Here is a 22,155-nt window from a genome sequence, read left to right as displayed (position 1 = left end):
TCAGATACATGTGTCTGTACGTTCATTTATTAAAAGGCATTTGTTATGCCCATCAAGGATAGACTGGACAAAGAAAATGTGGCACATATATGCCATGGAATATTATGCAGCCATAAAAAGGATGAGTTCATTTTCTTAGTAGGGACATGGATGAATCTGAAAACCATCATTCTCAGCAAGCTGACACAAGAACAGAAAACCAAATACCACATGTTCTCACTCATAGGAAGGTGTTGAATAATGAGAACACATGAAAACAGGGAGGGGAGCACCACACACTGGGGCCTGTTGGGAGTGGGGCTGGGGAGGGACATCAGGGGGTAGGGAGGTTGGGGAAGGATAACATGGGGAGAAATGCCAGATACAGGTGATGGGGGGATGGAGGCAGCAAACCACATTGCCACGTATGTACCTATGCAACAATCCTGCATGATCTGCACATGTACCCCAGAACCTAAAGTGCAATAAAAAAAATAAAAAATAAAAAAAGGCATTTGTTAAAGAACAAATTTTTACTTTAAGAAAAGATAAAAGAGAAATATCCAGCAATCTAATTATCAAATCAAACTCTATTGATCATAGAGATTCACCTATTCCTATTCACTCAGTAAATATTCAATATTCGAGACACTCTTCCAGATACTATGAATACAGTACTGAACAGAAAGCCAGTCGATACCCTTACAGAGCTTACATTCTACTCGGAAAGACAGACAACAATTAAAAAGCTATATAATACGATGGCAGGTGGCCACGATGTGCTATGAAGAAAAGCAAAGCAAGGTCAAGGAAGAAAGCCAGAGGTGCCATTTTGCCTAGAGAGTTCCTGGATAGCCTCCCGACTATCCTCCAAACCAATGTGACAACAAAGCGGTTTCGGATCTGAGGACTCTTGTCTCCTGTCCTTTTTGAAGTCTGAGCAATCTTATCCACTTCCACAGGTTCACTTCTGACCTGTGTAGATTTGATTTCCTATTACTAGCTCTCATCTTTCCTCTGAGTTCTAATTCTATGTTGCCAAGAGTATAATCAAGTCTAAAATGAAACTTGCCATATCCCCCATCTGTCCCTCTACCCTCACCAAAAGATTATCTTCATTTTTCCAGAAACCTCTGGAGGAATTAAAGATGAGACCATGTCTACCCTTTCATTCCACTATAGAAAAGTGCTAATAGTTTCCTCTCCAAAATGGTTCCCATTCACCCCTTAGTACTCATTCTAACTACCTTTATGTTAGAGTAGCTGGAAGTTTGCTTGAGAAAGCAATGGTATTCAAGTTTTCCCCTGCTGAACCACAATTGGACCCTGTGACCTCCCAGATCCAAACTAAATGTCTATGCCTGGTTTTCACATCCTCTCAAATCAAGTTACATCAAACCTGTTACAGACTGAATGGTGTCCCCCCAAAATTCACGTTAAAGTCCTAACCCCCAGTACCGCAGAGTATGTCTATGTTTGGAGACAGGGCCTTTAAAGAGCGTAAGTTGAAATGGGCTGTTGGGGTGAGTCCTCATATGCTCTGACCGCCATCCTTCTAAGAGGGAAGAGACACCAGGGATGCCCATGCACAGAAAAAACACCACAGGTGAGGACGCCGTGAGAAGGTGGCCATGTCAAGTCAGGAGAGAGGCCCCAGGAGAAACCAAACCTGCCAACACCTTATCTTGGACTTCCAATCTCCAGAACAGTGAGAAACAGATTTCTGTTGCTTGAGCCAACTAGCCTGTGGTATCGTGTTATGGCAGCCCTAGCATGCTAAAACATTAACCCATCATGCTTCCATCTCTATTCTTCAACATGCAGTCCTTAGGAATATCTTCTAAGACAGCACACTAATTCTTGCCCCAAACTTTTATCCAAGCTAGAATTCTTGTCTGTAATATTCTTCTTCCCTTGATTAAAAGCATAGGGTTCTGAAGCCAAACAAATGTGGGTTCAAATCCCAACTCCATTCACTCAATAACCATCCAGCTTTAATTAACTTCTCTAAGACTGTTTGCTCGTCCAAAAAATGGGTAGATTGACTGCATTCAGCCAGTATGTAGGTTAAATGTGGTATGATATGCCTGGCACAACTCCTGGCACATAATATACATCCAATGATGGTAGTTATAACTATTATTCATTCTTCAAAGTTCTAATTAATACTTTATTGTTAATCATTTTGGCCTCTTTGGACCATCAGCCCAACTTGAAGAGAACATAGGAGAAGAGAAGGACCAGAGTCCAGTCTGGAACCCTTGAGGGCCTTGATGCTGCCTGCGAACAGGGGATAGCTGATGTGACAGGGAGCCATTCAGGGGTTTTGAACACGGTAAAAACATGATCGCAGTGGCAGCTGTGTGTAGGTGATAAGGAAAGACACTGCCACAGTCAGTGTGACCGGTCATGAAGGTCTGAACTGGAGTGGTGCTCCCAGGCATGGAAAGAGGGGAATTGTTCAGAGATTTCACACATTTAATCTATAGGACCGACAAAAGATTGAACACAGAGAGGGGAGAGGCCGGATGTGGTGGCTCATGCCTGTAATCCCAGCACTTTGGGAGGCTGAGGCGGGTGGATCACCTGAGGTCAGGAGTTCAAGACCAGGCTGGTTAACATGGTGAAACCCCATCTCAACTAAAAATACAAAAATTAGCCAGGTGTGGTGGTGGGTGCCTGTAGTCCCAGCTACTCTGGGGGCTGACGCTGGAGAATTGCTTGAACCCCAGAGGCAGAGATTGCAGTCAGCTGAGATCATGCCACTGCACTCCAGCCTGGGCAACAGAACAAGACGCTGTCTTGAAGAAAAAAAAAAAAAGAAAAGAAAAAAAGAAAGAGAGAGGAGGGTCAGAGGTAACTCCAAGGGCCTTGAGAATGGTCGTGGGGCCACCAAGAACAGCAACAGGAAAGCAAAGTGAAGGAGAGCAGGGGAGGCACCAAGCCCGATCTTAACCTTCACGTCCGGTTCCCTGCACTGCTCCTGCCACTCTACCTCACCCCTTAACTGCAATCTGACTGGGGCAGTCTCTGTGCCCTTCTCATTCAGTAAAACTTCAAGAAAGAATCTAAAAATTAATTCACACCACGGCATCAACAGTAGCCCTTCTGAAAGGTTATTTGCATTTTAAGAGCGGCTCCCAGAAATGAACCACCATGAAAGGTGGAGAGCCGGCAAACCTAAGTGATGTCTGGGGTGGAGAAAGCGTGTCCTTTAACATGATTACCCACCCAGTCCACCTCCTGCCTGCTACAGTTTGGTTGCAATCTGTCACTCTGCCCTAGATTTTGACATTAGTCGTTGGGTTTAACAATCCCTTTCTCATCTAAATGCTGGATGTTGTTCAACACTACTGGTAAACACAAAGAAGCGTTTTCATTGGCTGTTTATGAGATATGAAACCTCACCACAAAAGAACAGGGTTGGGAAAGTCCATGATATATCAGCCTCTCCCATCTTTCAGACAGTTCATCTCTCATAATACTAGAAATGCCAAGGGTAAATTCGGCAGCCTTGCCCAGTGATCGCTTTCAGTTTCCTCAAACTCTTATCTTCTACCTCAAATTAAACATACCTCCTTTCCCCATAGCAGAAATACAACAAAGAAAGTTCTGAGGACTTCAGAACAACGTTTCACAGCTATTATGATTAAAAATAAATCATCCTTTCATTTGTTTTTCCATCCTGGGTTGTTTGTTCAACCAAAATGTGTAAAGTGACCTTGTGCTATGCTGCAGAGGTGAGGGAATGAGTGTAGAAGGGAAGGAGAAGGATAGAAATCAGAACTCACACAATTGCTATCTTCAGAGTGTCCTCAGTCCATCTTCATTCAGAAGACCTAATCCCCACATCTATGCATCACCTCTTTAGCTCTGGCCCTTTTAAATCGCCAGCAATCCTCCCTAGGTTTCTTTTAGATGTAGAACGCCGCTGCCAGTGGTCCAAATTTCCAAAGAGATCTGCCCCACTTTAAATCTAAGTGCATTACCTCAATGATTCTCATAGGAGTTATTCCCAAGCATGCACATCTTGTAAGTGTGTGCCCTGTAGTATGTGGACGTGCAAGGATGAGTAAATAGGAGACGACGTTTTAATAGTGGTGCCGAATCATTCAGCAGATTTACTCAGAACTCCGTGTCATTTTCCGTCTCATTCACGGTGTACACACGTATTCACTGCACCCTACTGAATACTGCACAAAATGAATTAAAAAGAAATTCATCATGGTGCAGCCACTGTGTAGAATGGTATGGCATTTCCCTAAAAAACTAAACATAGAGGCCGGGCGCGGTGGCTCACGCCTGTAATCCCAGCACTTTGGGAGGCCAAGGCGGGTGGATCATGAGGTCAAGAGATCGAGACCATCCTGGTCAACATGGTGAAACCCCGTCTCTACTAAAGATACAAAAAATTAGCTGGGCACGGTGGCGCGTGCCTGTAATCCCAGCTACTCAGGAGGCTGAGGCAGGAGAATTGCCTGAACCCAGCAGGCGGAGGTTGCGGTGAGCCGAGATCGCGCCATTGCACTCCAGCCTGGGTAACAAGAGCGAAACTCCGTCTCAAAAAAAAAAAAAAAAAACTAAACATAGAATGACCATATAATTCAGCAATCCCACTTCTTGATATATACCCAAAAGTAATAAAAGCAAGGATTCAAAAAGATATTTGTACACCCATGTTCACAGCAGCATTACTCACAATAGCCAAAAGATAGAAACAATCCCAGTGTCCATGGACCGATGAATGGATAAGCCAAGTGTGATATGCACACATACACACACACACTGGAATATTATTCAGCCTTAAAAAGGAAGGAAATTCTGACATTCATACAACATGAATGAACCTCGAAAATACTATGCTATATGAAATAAACCAGTCATATAAAGATAGATATTATATTATTCCACTTATATAAGGCACATAGAGTCATCAAATTCATACAGACAAAAAATAGAATGGTCGTTGCCAGGGACTTGAGGGAGGGAGGAATGCAGAATTATTGTTTAATGGATATGAAGTTTCAGTCTGGGAAGATGAAAAAGTTCTGGAAATGGCTGGTGTTAAACGCCGTAGTATGAAAAGGGCTTAGTGGTGCTGAACCACACACTTAAAAATGGGTAAATGGCACCTTTTATGTATCTTTTATCACAATTTAAAAATATATATATATATATTTAAAGCATTTAAGGATATAATAGAAGAAAACTTTCCTGAAATAAAGAAATATAAAGCTAGGCATGGTGGCTCACAACTGTATCCCAGCATTTTGGGCGTCCAGGAGTTTGAGACCAGTCTGGGTAACATAGCAAGACCCCATCTCTACAAAAAAAGAAAAAGAAAGAAAGAAAAAAGAAAAAATAAGCTTGGCATGATGGCATGCACCTGTAGTAGTCCCAGCTACTAATGAGGCTGAGGCGGGAGGATCACTTGAGCCCAGGAGGTAGAGGATACAGTGAGCTATGATCATGCCACTCCACTCCAGCCCAGGTGACAGCAAAACTCCATCCCCCTCAAAAAAAGCAAAACTTTGGGGAGGCAGAGGCAGGTGGATCACTTGAGGTCAGGAGTTCAAGAACAGCCTGGCCACTATGGTGAAACCCTATCTCTACTAAAAATACAAAAATTAGCCAGGCATGGTGGCATGTGCCTGTGGCCTCAGCTACTCAGGAGGTTGAGGCACCGGAATTACTTGAACCCAGGAGGCGGAGTTTGCAGTGAGCCAAGATGGAGCTATTGCACGCCAACCATGGGCGATGAAGCAAGACTCTGTCTCAAAAGTAAATAAATAAATGAATAAATAAATAAATAAATAAAGGAGAGAGAGAGTAAGAAGAAGAGGAGGTGGAAGAGAAGGAGACAAAGGAGGAGGAGGAGAAGAAAAGAGAAAAGAAACAAAAAATGTTGTTCCTCGCCTGGAAACCAGTACTTTTAAAATCCATGAAAAATGAGAATGTAAACACAAAGCAAGACACAAAAAGACAACAAACCACAGAAGGCTCTTTTGACCTCAGTTGAATCGTAAGTACACGCAGAGCATTTACAACAGCATGTCTCAACCTTCCTTTCATATTATACCCACTATGGAGTCTTTTTAGACATCTCTTTCCTAATCACCCCCTGAAGAAAGTTTAATACCACAGATATACTGTATATCTACTATGCGCTACGCCCCCTTTGGGGGCCACAGACCATTGTCATATCTAAGATTTTTCCCTAAAGAACCAATTTTTGCCCTCTTGGAGATAATATCACCCTCTTTGAGAACGCATGATTTACAGCATGAGATCCTTTACAAATTCACAGTATTAGGCTGTCTAGTAAACTTGACTGACATAATCAGAGGACTGGGGATGCACATGAACTACTCAATGCTAAAATGTATCCAAAAGTCTTCTACCAATATTAAAAGTACCCACATATTGCTAAATATCTGAGAAACAGTGAAAAATTCATTTTTAATGTCTCCAAATATCTGGAGGTTGGCATTTTATAGATATAACATCTAAGTAATTAACGGTATTTTGATAAGTTTAATTCAGATATTTACCAAACAAATGGAGAACAAAAAAAAGCAGGGATAGCAATCCTAGTCTGATAAAACGGACTTCAAACCACAAAGATCAAAAGAGACAAAGAAGGGCATTACATAATGGTAAAAGGATCAATCCAACAAGAAGAGCTAAGTATCCTAAATATATAAGCACCCAACACAGGAGCACCTAGACACATAAAGCAAGTTCTTAACGACCTACAAAGAGACTTAGACTCCCACATATTAATAGAGGGAGACTTCAACACTCCACTGTCAATATTAGACAGATCCACAAGACAGAAAATTAACAAGGATATCCAGGACTTGAATGCAGAGCTGGACCAAGCAGACCTAATAGACATATACAGCACGCTCCACCCCAAATCCACAGAATATACATTTTTCTCAGCACCACATTGCACTTACTCTAAAATTGACCACACAATTGGAAGCAAATCACTCCTCAGCAAATGCAAAAGAACAGAAATCATAACAGTCTATCAGACCACAGTGCAAACAGATTAGAATTCAGGATTAAGAAACACACTCAAATCCGCACAACCACTTGGAAACTGAACAACTTGCTTCTGAGTGTCGACTGGATAAACAATGAAATGAAGGCAGAAATAAAGATGTTCTTTGAAACCAATCAGAATGAAAAAACAACTTACCAGAATCTCTGGGACACCTTTAAAGCAGTGTCGAGAGGGAAACTGACAGCAATAAATGCCCACGTGAGAAACAAGGAAAGATCTAAAATTGACACCCTATCATCAAAATTGAAAGAGCTAAAGAAGGAAGATCAAAAAAACTCAAAAGCAGGCTGGGCATGGTGACTCATGCCTGTAATCCCAGCACTTTGGGAGGCTGAGGCAGGTGGATCACCTGAGGTCGGGAGTTCGAGAGCAGCCTGACTAACATGGAAAAACCCTGGCTCTACTAATAATACAAAAATTAGCCAGGCGTGGCGGTGCATGCCTATAATCCCGGCTACATGGGAGGCTGAGGCAGAAGAATCACTTGAACCCAGGAGGCAGAGGTTACAGTCAGCAAAGATGGTGCCACTGCACTCCAGCCTGGGCGATAAGAGTGAAACTCGGTCTCAAAAAAAAAAAAAAAAAAAAAAAAGCTAGCAGAAGACAAGAAATAACTAAGATCAGAGCCAAACTGAAGGATGTAGAAACACAAAAAACCCTTCAAAAAAATCAATAAATCCAGGAGTTGGTTTTTTGAAAAGATCAACAAAATAGACAGACCACTAACCAGACTAATAAAAAAGAGAGAAGAATCAAATAGATGCAATAAAAAAAGATAAAGGGGACATCCCCACTGAGCCCACAGAAATACAAACTACCATCAGAGATTACTACAAACAGCTCTATGCACATAAACCAGTAAACCAGGAAGAAATGGATAAATTCCTGGACACTTGTACTCAACCAAGACTAAACCAGGAGGAAGTTGAAATCCTGAATAGACCAATAGCAAGGGCTGAAGTTGAGGCAGCAATCAATGGCCTACCAACCAAAAAAGTCCAGGTCCAGACGGGTTCACAGCTGAATTCTACCAGGCATATAAAGAGGAGCTAGTTCCATTCCTTCTGAAACTATTCCAAACAATCCAAAAAGAGGGAATCCTCCCTAACTCATTTTATGAGACCAACATCATCCTGACACCAAAACCAGGCAGAGACTCAAGTAAAAAAGAAAACTATAGGCCAATATCCATGATGAACATCAATGCAAAAATCTTCAATGAAATACTGGCAAACCAAATGCAACAGCACATCAAAAAGCTTATTCAACACGATCAAGTAGGCTTTATCCCAGGGATGCAAGGCTGGTTCAACATACGCAAATCCATAAACGTAATCCATCACATAAACCGAACCAAAAACAAAAACCACATGATTATCTCAATAGATGCAGAGAAGGCCTTCGACAAAATTCAACAGCCTTCATGCTAAAAATTCTCAATAAACTAGGTATCGATGGAACATATCATAAAATGATAAAAGCTATTTATGACAAACCTACAGCCAATATCATACTGAACAGGCAAAAACTGGAAGAATTCCCTTGGAAATCAGGCACTAGATAAGGATGCCCTCTCTCACCACTCCTATTCAATACAGTATTGGAAGTTCTAGTCAGAACAATCAGGCAAGAAAAAGAATAAAGGGTATTCAAATAGGAAAGGAGGAAGTCAAATTGTCTCTACTTGCAGATGACATAATTGTATATTTACAAGACCCCATCATCTCAGCCCAAAATCTTCACAAACTGATAAGCAACTTCAGCAAAGTCTCAGGATACAACATCAATGTGCAGAAATCACAAACATTCCTATACATCGATAACAGACAGCAAGCTGAATCAAGAGTGAACTGCCATTCACAATTGCTACAAAGAGAATAAAACACCTAGGAATATAACTAACAAAGAATGTAAAGGACCTCTTCAAGGAGAACTACAAACCACTGCTCAACGAAATAAGAGAGGACACAAACAGATGGAAAAACATTCCATGCTCATGGTTAGGAAAAATCATTATTGTGAAAATGGCCATACTGCCCAAAGTAATTTACAGATTCAACACCATCCCCATCAAGCTACCAATGACCTTCTTCCAGAACTGGAAAAAAAAACACTTTAAATTTCATATGGAATCACAAGAGAGCCCGCATAGCCAAGACAATCCTAAGCAAAAAGAACAAAGCCGGAGGCATCACACTGCCAGACTTCAAACTATACTACAAAGCTACAGTAATCAAAACAGCATGGTAATGGTACCAAAACAGAGACATAGACCATTGGAACAGAACAGAGGCCTCAGAAGAAACACCACACGTTTACAACCATCTGATCTTTGACAAACCTGACAAAAACAAGCAATGGGGAAAGGGCTCCATGTTTAATAAATGGTGTTGGGAAAACTGGCTAGCCGTGTGCAGAAAGCAGAAACTGGACCCCTTCCTGTCACCTTACACTAAAATTAACTCCAGATGGATTAAAGACTTAAACATAAGACCTAACACCATAAAAACACTAGAAGAAACCGTAGGCAAAACCATCCAGGACATAGGCATAGGCAACGACTTCATGACTAAAATATCAAAAGCAATGGCAACAAAAGCCAAGATAGACAAATGGGATCTAATTAAAATTCAGGGCTTCTGAGCTAAGCCAGACCCAGGTGGAGGGGGCTGCTGCGAAACCCAGGGAGCTGATGCCACGTGACACAAAGTGGGCTTCTTTTAAACCTTTCGAATGCCCGTATACCTAGCCTCAGGCCCATGGAGCCCACAAGAGACTGCCCGCTGTTCAGGGGCGCCTTTTCCGCCATCCTCCCCACCGGGGCCATTGATGTAAGTGACCTCCGACCGGTCCCGGACAATCAAGAAGTTTTCTGCCATCCCGTGACGGACCAGAGCCTGATTGTGGAACTTCTCGAGCTGCAGGCCCACGTGCGGGGCGAAGGGGCTGCGCAGTACCACTTTGAGGATGTTGGTGGTGTGCAGGGGGCTAGGGCTGTCCATGTGGAGTCTGTTCAGCCTCTCAGTTTGGAGAACCTGGCCCTGAGGGGCTGCTGTCAAGAAGCCTGGGTCCTCTCCGGCAAGCAGCAGGAAGCTAAGGAAAACCAGCAGGTAGCAAAGGACGTGACACTACATCAGGCCTTGCTGCGGCTGCCCCAATACCAGACTGATCTCTTGCTCACCTTCAATCAGCCCCCGACTGACAACAGGTCATCTCTTGGCCCTGAAAATCTGTCACCTCCACCCTGGAGCCTGGGTGAATTTCAACAGCTGGTGACCAGTCTGACCCTTCATGATCCCAACATCTTTGGTCCCCAGTAAAGGCGCTGAAGCACTGCACGATGTTGCTGAGGACTTGGGGACTTGGTTCTGTGAGGGGGAAAAGAGGTTGAATATCTGGGTTCCTCTTATTTCTTCCCTGTGCATAAACATAAGACAATCCCTTTTCAGAATAAATTTGCTTTATAATCAAAAAAAAAAAAAATTCAGAGCTTCTGCACGGCAAAAGAAACCATCATTAGAGCAAACCAGCAACCAACAGAATGGGAAAAAATTTTTGCAATCTACCCATCTGACAAAGGGCTAATATCCAGAATCTACAAAGAACTAAAACAGATATACAAGAAAAAAACAACCCCATTCAAAAGTGGGCAAAGGATATGAACAGACACTTTTCAAAAGAAGACATATATGAGGCCAACAAACATATGAAAAAATGCTCATTATCACTGGTCATTAGAAAAATGCAAATCAAAACCACATTGAGATACCATCTCATGCCAGTTAGAATGGTGATCATTAAAAAATCAGGAGACAACAGATGCTGGAGAGGATATGGAGAAATAGGAACACTCTTACACAGTTGGTGGGAGTGTAAATTAGTTCAACCATTGTGGAAGACAGTGTGGTGATTCCTCAAGGATCTAGAAATAGAAATTCTATTTGACCCAGCAATCCCATTACTGGGCATATACACCCAAAGAAATATAAATCGTTCTACTGTAAAGACACATGCACGCGTATGTTCACTGCAGCCCTGAGTACAATGGCAAAGACCTGGAACCAACCCAAATGCCCATCAATGATAGACTGGACAAAGAAAATGTGGCACATATACACCATGGAATACTACACAGCCATAAAAAACGATGAGTTCGTGTCCTTAGTAGGGACTTGGATGAATCTGGAAACCATCATTCTCAGCAAACTGACACAAGAACAGAAAACCAAACACCGCATGTTCTCACTCATAGATGGGTGTTGAACAATGAGAACACATGGACACAGGGAGGGGAGCATCACACACTGTGGGCAGTTGGTGGGGCTAGGGGAGGGACAGCACGGGGTGGGAAGGGTAGGGAGGGATAACATGGGGAGAAATGCCGGATATAGTATGCACCTAATCAATGACCCTGCATGACCCGCACATGTACCCCAGAACCTAAAGTAAAATAAATAAATTTAAAATATATATATATATATATATATACACTAAACCACACACACAAAAAAAAACTTAGTTCTCATGAAATCACAGTAAAATGCCTATAAGTAAAATTCATAGCAATTTTTCAGCAACTTCAAAAAAATGGCTAATTTAAGAGGAAAATCTTAGAACACACCCCACCACCCTTTTTGACATCAGCAGGAGCCAGGTAACGCCTGACGCTACTCGTTTAGAAATGTCAGCCCTTCTCACCCTCGGGAGTTCTGCGTCAGGCCAAGAAAGCCGAAAGGTGAAGTTCAGCCAGGGCCCTCGAGATCCTCCTGTTAACCTGGGAGAAAAAAATCAAGAGCCTCCAGATCAGTGTCAGCTGTGAGCCAAAAGGAAATGGTGTTTTCCAGGAGCAATTCATTGTTGGTCTCAGAACAATTAGAAAATCTTTCCCTTCTATAATCCTTTCGTTCCATGACTCTGTAGCTTCTGAAAGGGTTTATTTTGCTCTCTGAGAGCAAGGTCTGTTTCAAGATGAGTAAAAAGAAGGGTCTGCCTCCTTTTACTCAGCCAGGAAAAGTTTGTATCTGAACAGCTAGAGTTTGCTGACCTCGGTCATCCCCTCCACACTGGAGAGGATGCTGCCAAACGTTTCCCATCATCTGCGCTGTGCACTGATGTCATGTGCTAACTCCTCTCAGACTGACGCCTCTGTCGCTGCAGTGCTCCACGCCTGCACCCCGCCCAGCTGTGTCTTCAGCCTCAGTAATGATGTTAGAAAGACGATGGAGATGGGTCGTGGACCATACATTGTACTCTGACGCCAAATCAAAAGACTGCACGGTTACCTGCATGTTTAGATGATCTGTGTGGCTGATCCCCTGCTCCATCAGGGATTACGCAGGGTGGTGAATGAGACTTGGAAACTTTTCTCTCCTTTTATTGTCCGAACCACCTACTGTCGGACTAACAGAAGCAAAAAAATATTCCACCCAGCCAGATATTTCTTCAGATGTCAGATTTAAATAGAGGGAATATATATTACCAAATGCTTAAAATTTACATAACTGTCATCGTCTTTGGGACAGCACCTTCAGCCACTACCGCAAATTCACCAATCCCAGGGAAGAGAATCTCTAATCCATTCTATTTAGAAATATGCTTTTATTCAAACAAAACCCCTTAACATATACAGATGATCATGAATCTGGAGGTCCAGCCAATTCATCAAATTTCAGGCTTTCTTCATTCATAAAATTGCCATTTATACATTCTAAGTTTACAGAAGTAATAGAATGAATTAGGGCACGCTATAAAGTATTTCAATTTACTCTGATCTATTTTCCCATAAAGATACAGTTTCACGCCTACACTTAGTGGGAAAGTATACCTCTAAACCCACATATCAAATCTCCTGGGAGACTTCTGCCTTGGGATACCACAGGTCACTGACAGAAGATCAAGTGTTACATTCAATTTATGACACTTCATCACCATTCTATCCATCTCCTCCATTAGCATCTTAGTCCTTCCTGGGCCTTTAAAGCAAACAGACATGATTCTTGCTATTACTAAACTATAAAAAAAAACCCAGATTTTCTTTCTCTAAACAACTATACCCCAATATTTTGCCCCAAAGCAAGTATGACTACCCAAACATCAGAGACTGCCTCCAAAGTAAAGAATCCGACTATGGGAAAAGGAAAGTAAAAGAAAAAAAAAGATCTCAGCATTTAAGATTCAAGATATCTTAATACCAAATATCAAATAATAAAAATATACCTTTGTGTTTGAAGAGTCAAGTCGCACAAATACGTAAAAGCAAATCAATTGTTTCCAGCTGTAATCAGCGATAATAACCCAAGTACGTGACAGCGTGAGAAAGATGATCAGTTTCCTTTTGAGGTTACATGATAAGCAGCAACTAAGCAGCCTTTTTCTCTAAGAACTCGCCGTGTGACCTCGTGGCAACAGGAGGCCAGCCCCTCTCACTGGCGCCCTTTATAGCGTTTGCTTTCTGTTCACCACTGAAGGAAGGACGGGGGCGGGGGATAAGAGCCTGTTTAATAAAATACAGAATACGGTCATGCTCTCTTTCGAACGGGCTTGCGTGGGCACTGAGGAGGGCCAGAGGAGGCAAGGAGGGGGCAGCGAGGACTAGGTTTGTGGATTTTTTTCTGCACACTGGAAATTCCCAGGCCAAAAGGTACCGACCCGAGTCCCGGACATTCCCCTGGATGGCCGGCTCCAAGACCAGGACTGGAACCGCGGGGAGGAATCAGAGGCAACATCTACAAACAAAATTTTTTCCTTAAAGACGTCCTTTTAAAATGTCCTAGTGAATCTCCTGCTGGGCATTAGAGTTACCTTCTCACTAGATTCACCTCATCTTATTTCGCTTTTTCTGTGGGGCCCCTAAATGTGGGGGTGCAGTGAGCGGGTGAAGTTACCTTTTACAATGCAATCAAAAACTAGCATAGCTATCATGTGCCTTCATTGACTAATTAACGAACAAGGCATCTGTGACATAAAGGAATGGTCCTGTAACATGAAGATCACTTTATTTTCAAGGGGGAAGGGGAATGGGAATGGAGTGGATTTAACAGCAAATAAACCATTGCACAACACTGAAAGGATTTCTGCTATGACTTTTAGTTTCACTTCTTCTCCATTCAGGACACTTGATGCTAATCTCGGTACTGCTTTTTTTTTTTTTTTAAGTTATATTCCCTAGGGAGTGTTACAATCCAGTTGAAATGGGCATTAGAGTTACGTATCATTAGGCTCTTAAAACTCAAAGAGGCCTGATGGCCTCTCATTTAACCAGAATATTAAAAAGGAAAATATATGTACACACATATAAATGTATTTAAGTTCACCCTGTATGTTTATTTTATTTATTTATTTATTTTTGAGACAGAGTTTCCCCGTTTGCCCAGGCTGGAGTGCAATAGCGCAATCTCGGCTCACTGCAAACTCCACCTCTCAGGTTCAAGTGATTCTCCTGCCTCAGTCTCCTGAGTAGCTGGGATTACAGGCATGCGCCACCACACCCAGCTAATTTTGTATTTTTAGTAGAGACGGGGTTTCACCATGTTGGTCAGGCTGGTCTCAAACTCCTGACCTCAGGTGATCCACCCGCCTCGGCCTCCCAAAGTGCTGGGATTACAGGCGTGAGCCACCACACCCAGCCCACACTTTTTTAAAAAGTTAAAATGTAAAAGCACGTTTAAGAGAGAAGTTAGACTGGAGTTGGTGGAGTACATTTTGTGCTCTCCTAGCTTCTGTGTCCTTTAAACTCCTGCCCTCAACCATCCTCTTATCTTCCACCACCTCCATTCTCCTGGGATTCCCAGGTCCCCTTAGAACTCAGGGGCTGTGGTCTCACCTTCCAAGTGAAAAGCTAACAACTTCAAAATTTTATTTATTGCACATTGAGGTATCAAGAATCCTAAGTACACTGATAATACATTGTAGACATAAACCAGGTTGAATAATGCTTAACACAAGAAAATAAATACACTTAAGGTGGAATTTCTGGCATTAGTGACTAGCTGATGTTAAAAAGCTGAACTTACCCAGAACCCACAAAGATAATGCTGAGCAGTTTTTTGTGAAGTTGGGAACGCTTAGTTCTGTTGTTTCCCTTGGGTGTTTATTTCCCTGTACCTTTCTCAGTGATCACTATTTCCTTGAACAGGGTCCAGAAACACTCATTTCTGGCATGTAACACATGAATATGTAAAGGCTTACCATATTTATTCTTGTCAAGTACCCTGATTTACCAATCTGCAAACTAAGTTTTCAGGCTGATAAATGTGAAACTGGATTCAGTTATTAAACCGGATCGATTAAGTTTCAGTCTGAAACTTAAGAATTATATCCAGCAAGTGTCTGTTAAGTGGTCTTAATTAAAATGATAATTGTTCAGAATGGCAAAGTGAATGATATGGGAACATCAAAGGACTGTTTTACATTCCCTAAAGGTTACTTTTAGCAGGATAATTCTATAAAATGTAATTTGTGTAAAGGTTTTATTATGGGTTCTGTCACAAACAGCATCAAATCAATCATCTTAGTTCTAGAATATGAGATTCACTAAGTTAAATTAATACTGTCATTCCAAAATAGAAATTCATGTTTTTCAACCACTGAAATTGTATATAAACCACTGTTTTAATATTGTAAACCTAAATGTCCAACCATAACGACCAACTTATCTAATAATGAAAACTCCAGTAGCAGAACTATTAAGCAGACCTATATAACTTATGAAGACTATTTAACATAAATATTTATATGTAAAAAACACAGATCCAAATTACATATTCTCTATAACCATATGGTTAAAAAACCTACAAGAAAATATACCAAATACTACTGTTCATTATGTTCAGATGATAGAATTATGGATTTTAGCTGTAGATTTTTCTTCTAGATTTTATAGTTAATATTCACAACCATGGGGCACTAGCCTAAATTTAACTTTCTGGAAGAAACTAAATTATTCTATCTATATTCTGGGAAAGGTTTAAGTGATACTGAAATCTTTATCAAAATTTCCACACCAGAGTGAAGAAAGACAACTTAGATGTGGAATGAAAGTTGCTCGCACTGATTAGTGAGAAGTAAATGATAACACACGGACACATAAAGGGGAACAACGCACACTGGGGCCTGTCGGACGGTGGAGAGCAGAAGCAGGAAGAGGACCAGAAAATTCCTAAGGGGTACTAGGCTTAATACCTGGGTGATGAAATCATCTGTACAACAAACCCCCATGACATAAGCGTACCTATGAAACAAGCCAGCACATGTACCCCTGAACTTAAAAGTTGTTAAAAAAGTTTTTAAGAGAGATAAAAGTGACTAAGAATACCTGAAGAAGCTGTGACACCAAATCTTTAAGAGCTATGTCACCAAATCAAAAAATAACAGAAATGAGACAAGATCATAAGAAATCATTTGCACAATCAAGTAGCATCATTCCAAACCACTGGAGAAGCAATGCCCTCTTTCTTTTTAAAATTCTTCTGGGAAAATTACTCCTCAGCCTCCTTTATAAATCCTTGAGGAAATGTCTGTAAGTTATTTCATGAAAAGAAATCCTCTCGGCTGGGCACAGTGGCTCACACCTGTAATCCCAGCATTTTGGGAAGTCAAAGTGAGTGAATTGCTTGAGCCCAGGGGTTTAAGACCAGCCTGGACAACATGGCAAAACCTAGTCTCTATAAAAAAAATACAAAAATTAGGTGGGTATGATGGTGCACACCTGTAGTCCCAGCTAGTCAGGAGTCTGAGATGGAAGGATGGCTTGAGCCCAGGAAGTCAAGCCTGCATTGAGCCATGATCATGCCACTGCACTCCAGCCTGGGCAAAAGAGCAAGAACCTGTTTCAAAAATAAATAAATAAATACCCTTCTTTACAAAAGTCTCACACGTTTAGCGGAAAAGGTATATGGACTGTCACATACCTTATTTCAAATCCGAACTCAAGTTCCTCATGTATAAAATGGAGCTAATATCACCTACACTACTGGACCATGAACAGAATTAAATTAGTTATTGGTAAAACCCCCTAAAATAATAAACAAGCCATGTTTATTTCCTCATTCTGTCTTACCTCTTAGTGTTTCTCTAAATGTGGAATACCATCAGAATCACTGAGCTTTTGCCACAAAGGTTGGTTCCATAAATCCCAGAGGCATCATGATCCCGCTTTTTTGTTTGTTTGTTTAGAGACAGGGTCTCGCCCTATTGCCTAGACTGGAGAACAGTGGAACAATCGAGGCTCACTACAACCTCTGCAACCGTCTGCATTCTGGGCTTACACAGTCCTCCACCTCAGCCTCCAGCTAGTTTTTGTATTTTTTGTAGAGATGGGGTTTCACCATGTCACCTAGGCTCGTCTTGAACTTCCAGGCTCAAGCAATCAGCCCGCCTTGGTCTCCTAAACTACTGGGATTACAGATGTGAGCCACCATGCCTGGCCTTAATTCTTCTATTATTTAAGAAAATTTTTTAGAGACAAGGTCTTGTTCTGTTGCCCAGGTTGGAGTGTAGTGGCGCAATCATAGCTCACTGCAGCCTCAAACTACTGCGCTCAATCAATCATCCTGCCTTAGCCTCCCTCGTTGCTGGGACTGTAGGCCCATGCCTGGCTAAATTATTATTTTTTGTGGAGACCAGGGCTTGCTGTGTTACCCAGGTTGGTCTCAAACTCCCAGCCTCAAGCAGTCCTCCTGCCTGGCCTTCCAAAGTGCTGGGATTACAGGCTTAAACTACCACACCCGGCCATGACTCTTAATTCTGCATTTTTGTCAGATATTACAAGTGATCCTCAGGTAGTATAAAGCTTAAGGACCATTAAAATTAAGCTATTTTAATATATTTACTGCCTCATCAGACTCAGAAACAATTAAAAATCTTCTTTCAGCCAGGCGCGGTGGCTCACGCCTGTAATCCCAGCACTTTGGGAGGCCGAGGCGGGTGGATCACGAGGTCAAGAGATCGAGACCATCCTGGTCAACATGGTGAAACCCCGTCTCTACTAAAAATACAAAAAATTAGCTGGGCATGGTGGCGCGTGCCTGTAATCCCGGCTACTCGGGAGGCTGAGGCAGGAGAATTGCCTGAACCCAGGAGGTGGAGGTTGCAGTGAGCCGAGATCGCGCCATTGCACTCCAGCCTGGGTAACAAGAGAGAAACTCCGTCTCAGGAAAAAAAAAAAAAAAAATCTTCTTTCCTCATAAAATACTTTAAAAACTTGAAGGTGTTCCTCAAGGATAGGAAAGTAAGATCGGGGGCCCTCTGTTTTAATTAAAAACCCAAATTATTTGACCCATTCTTCTAAGGGTATATATTTTTCATACTTCAAGCATCTGTCTTCCTCTCTAAAGCCTCCCTAGTTTCTTTACATGTCCGCTTAGGAGAGACTTAAACTAAACTACAATCTATCACAGCTCAGAAAGAAAAAAGTACTTACGAAATGACCCCAGATTAACTAAGCTCATTTAAAATTAATAATTCTCTTATTCTTAGATAGCCAGTAGGAACAGCAGTTTCTTCCAAGCATGAGAGAATGGGTGTACCTTATGCCCAAATCAAGAAATAACAACAACAACAAATCAAGAAATACCAAAATATCTTGCTAATTTCTAATTAGAGTTTAACTTCTAATTTTGGTAACTAGTTCAAAATAACAACAAGAAAAACACCTGAAATTGGTGGGAAAAACTTTCACAGCTTTATAACACAATAGCATTCATTACATAAAAGTCAATTCTTAAAACCCTCAAATTTCAGAACATAAAAATAAATTTCTGTTTACAGATTTCCCCTTCCAGTTCCAAAAGTAGTTATTCTAGAGTAAGTATTCAACACATAAAATTTAGCTGGATCAAATAAAAAACAATCACCAAATGCAAATATTAATTCCAAACACAGATTTTATATGTACTGCTTTCATATTTCCCTTTTGCTTCTTTTCTAGATAAAAGCAGGAAATTGTAAATATTCTCACTATAAAATTCGAACCAAGCACACTGGCCTTTTCAAATAATTCAGAAAAGGTAGATCATCAAGAGAAACTCCTGAGACACAGCAGTCTTCAGGGCATTCACAAGAGCCTCTGACTATAAGCTTTCTCTGATTGACCCCTAGAAGATGGACTACTTGTGCTATTCATGCAGATGCACTCAATTCCCTTTACCAGATAAGCTACAAACACTCTACTGCCATCGTCCCTTCCATCAGAACACGTTTCATAGTCTTTAGCAAAGTAATCACCCCTCTCAGGAGAAGCTAATTCAAATACACTCATTAGCATCTTTGGTTACAAGAGCAATACAGTGTATAGCTGCTGTTAATAAGAGTTCTACCATGGCTAAGTCAAGACTGGATAAAATCCTATAGGTAGATATAAATGTAACCCGCATTTTCTAAGCTCCTTGTAAGTTATCATATAAAGTCCAGCTCTTTTTGAAATTTTATACTTATTAATGGCAGTCATCTCTCACTGGGGCCACTTTCTGTAGCTCAGGTCAACTGAGGTCATTGAATATGATTCCTCCAGTCCCTTCCAGGACAGGCTAGGTCTCCAAGGGGCACACAAAGGACAAGAACATGTCCAGCTGGTTCTTCACAATAACTTGATCAGGATGCAGCTTGTGTGGTAGATAATGGGCCAGGGTCATCTCCCAGGCATCCACAAGATATACTCCAACCCCTGAGAACATCCTCCGAAGAATGGTGTCCAGCTGAAAGTTGTACCAGTCGCTGTTGAAAAGGCTCACCTCAGGCCCCAGCTCTTGGGCATTGGCCGTCCGGATGACCACCACGGTCTTTGGGCTTCGATCGAGGAGCCGAACCACCGCTCGACGGATGTTCCTGAGCCGCCGGATATACACTTCCAAGGGGAAGGTGCTGAAGTGAGACCACACAGCTATGGCAACCACTGTGTTCTTCCCTCCCACAATGCCATTCAGTTCATTCGCCACATAACGCAGCTCACTGCTAAAGACGGTGGTGAAGCGGATGGGTGGACCATGGCAGCGGTATTTGAGCAGGATGTTGTGCTTCTGGTCCACTGCAAGGAAGGGGCCCACATTCTTGGGACTACCCAAGTTAAACTCCACTAAATCTGAAACAAGGAAAACTCAAGTTCATAAAAACATTCACACCAAGCACATATATTTTGATTATACCTTATTAAGTGGCTTCAAATAATAAGCTTTTTTGTAAAGTACAACGAAAAGGTACAATATAAATGTAAAGGGAATACCTATTTCACTGCATTCTGCCCCCTTTTGTGTATCAATGGGCCTTTATTCTAACATATTTATTATTCAAATTATTCCACAAACATAACATTCATTATAAATAACACCATCAGTTATAGATTCTACACGTGCCTATGCCTAAAAAACAAAATAATCCCTTTTGCTCTAATTATTAGGCCGAGAAATGTTGCTATTTGTGTTGATCATTGCAATTTTTTTCTCTAGTCTAAAGGTTTTTTAAACTTTTATTTTAGTTTGGGGGTGCATGTAAAGGTTTGTCACATAGGAAAGCGTGTCACATACCATTTCATCACCCAGGTTTTCAGCCCAGTACCAAACAGTTGTCTTTTCTGCTCCTCTCCTTCCTCCCACTCTCCCTCTTCAAGTAGACCCCAGTGTCTGTTGCCCTCTTCTGTGTGTTCATAAGTTCTTTTCATTTACCTCCCACTTATAAGTGAGAACATGTGGTGTTTTCTGTGTTAGTTTGCTAAGGATAATGGCCTCCAGCTCCATCCATGTTCCCACAAAAGACATTCATGATCTCAGCAGGGCGGAGGGGGATCACCTGAGGTCAGGAGTTCGAGACCAGCCTGACCAACATGGAGAAACCCCGTCTCTACTAAAAATACAAAATTAGCTGAGTATGGAGGCACATGCCTGTAATCCCAGCTACTTGGGAGGCTGAGGCAGGAGAACTGCTTGGACCCAAGAGGCAGAGGTTTTGGTGAGCTGAGATCATGCCATTGCACTCCAGCCTGGGCAATAAGAGTGAAACCCCGTCTCGGAAATAAAAAAAAAAAAAAAAAAGGGATGGCCTTTTTATGGCTGCATAGTATTCCACGGTGTATATGTACCACATTTTCTTTATCCAATCTGTCATTGATGGACATTTGGGTTGATTCCATGTCTTTGCTATTGTGAACAATGCTGCAATGAACATTTACTTGCATGTGTCTTTACGGCAGAATGACTTATATTTCTCTGGGTATATACCCAGTAATGGGATTGCTGGGTCGAATGGTAGTTCTGCTTTTAGCTCTTTGAGGAATCACCATACTGCCTTCCATGAGGGTTGAACTAATTTACACTCCCACCCACAGTGTAAAAGTGTTCCCCTTGCTCTGCAACCTTGCCAGCATCTGTTATTTTTTGGCTTTTTAGTAGTAGCCATCCTGACTGGTGTGAGAACCACAATTTCACTGTGGTTTTGATTTGCATTTCTCTAATGATCAGTGACACTGAGCTTTTTCTTCATTATGTTTGTTGACTATATGTATGTCTTCTTCAGAGACGTTGTCTGTTTATAATCATTTAATTTATAAAAATCAACTTGCCATTTACATTTTATTCTCCTACAGATAAATATTATTTCTTTCAAGACAGGGGCTTTAACTTCTGTTTTATGAGCACATGTTAGTAACCAAATACTTCTTTTGAGAAATTCTGTCATTTGTAATAAAAGGAAGGAAATTAGAGGACATTATGCTAAGTGAAATAAGCCAGACACAGATGTCTGTTATGTGGAACCTCATGCAATATTTGTCTTATACTGACTTATATGTGGAACTTTAAAAAGTTGAAGTGGTTCCCAGGGGTTAGGTGCAATGGGGAGATGTTAATCAAAGTCTCAGAAGGAAAATATTTTAGAGATCCATTGTACAACCTGGTAACCGTAGTAAATAATAATGTACTGTATATTTCAAAATTGCTAAAAGGGGAGATTTTAAATGTTCTCACTATAAAAATGTAATTATGTGAGGTGATGGATATGTTAATTTACTTGATATAATAATTCCAAAATATCACACTGTACCCCAGAAATATACCTGCCTATTGATTAAAATTGAAATGTTTTTAAAATAAAATTAAAGCAAGTTCAAATGTAACTCT

The 22,155-nt window shown here is 41.4% G+C and overlaps 2 protein-coding genes across 5 annotated transcripts in view; one reads left to right on the top strand and one right to left on the bottom strand.

Annotated features, from left to right (window-relative positions):
- The first annotated feature begins 9,810 nt into the window (after positions 1-9,810).
- LOC135274211 (ran guanine nucleotide release factor-like) lies at positions 9,811-10,462 on the top strand. The gene has a single exon (XM_064374573.1). It carries the CDS (start codon positions 9,811-9,813, stop codon positions 10,369-10,371), a length of 561 nt encoding a protein of 186 aa, XP_064230643.1. The 3' UTR covers positions 10,372-10,462.
- An 8,246-nt stretch (positions 10,463-18,708) lies between these two features.
- NXPE3 (neurexophilin and PC-esterase domain family member 3) overlaps positions 18,709-22,155 on the bottom strand; it is a 42,196-nt gene continuing 38,749 nt past the window's right edge. For all 4 annotated transcript variants that reach the window (XM_012476716.2, XM_064374572.1, XM_012476711.3 and 1 more), the window contains exon 7: positions 18,709-20,126. In XM_012476716.2, coding sequence (XP_012332139.2) covers positions 19,576-20,126 — 551 coding nt within the window. In that variant the 3' untranslated portion in view covers positions 18,709-19,575. The remainder of the gene's footprint in view (positions 20,127-22,155) is intronic.

This window comes from Aotus nancymaae, unplaced genomic scaffold (genome assembly GCF_030222135.1).
Source record: "Aotus nancymaae isolate 86718 unplaced genomic scaffold, 86718_ANA_hifiasm-v0.15.2.pri h1tg000011l, whole genome shotgun sequence".
In the NCBI taxonomy this organism is placed as follows: domain Eukaryota; kingdom Metazoa; phylum Chordata; class Mammalia; order Primates; family Aotidae; genus Aotus; species Aotus nancymaae.
The sequence above is the reverse complement of the archived record's forward strand: the minus strand, read 5'-3'. Positions and strand labels throughout refer to the sequence as shown.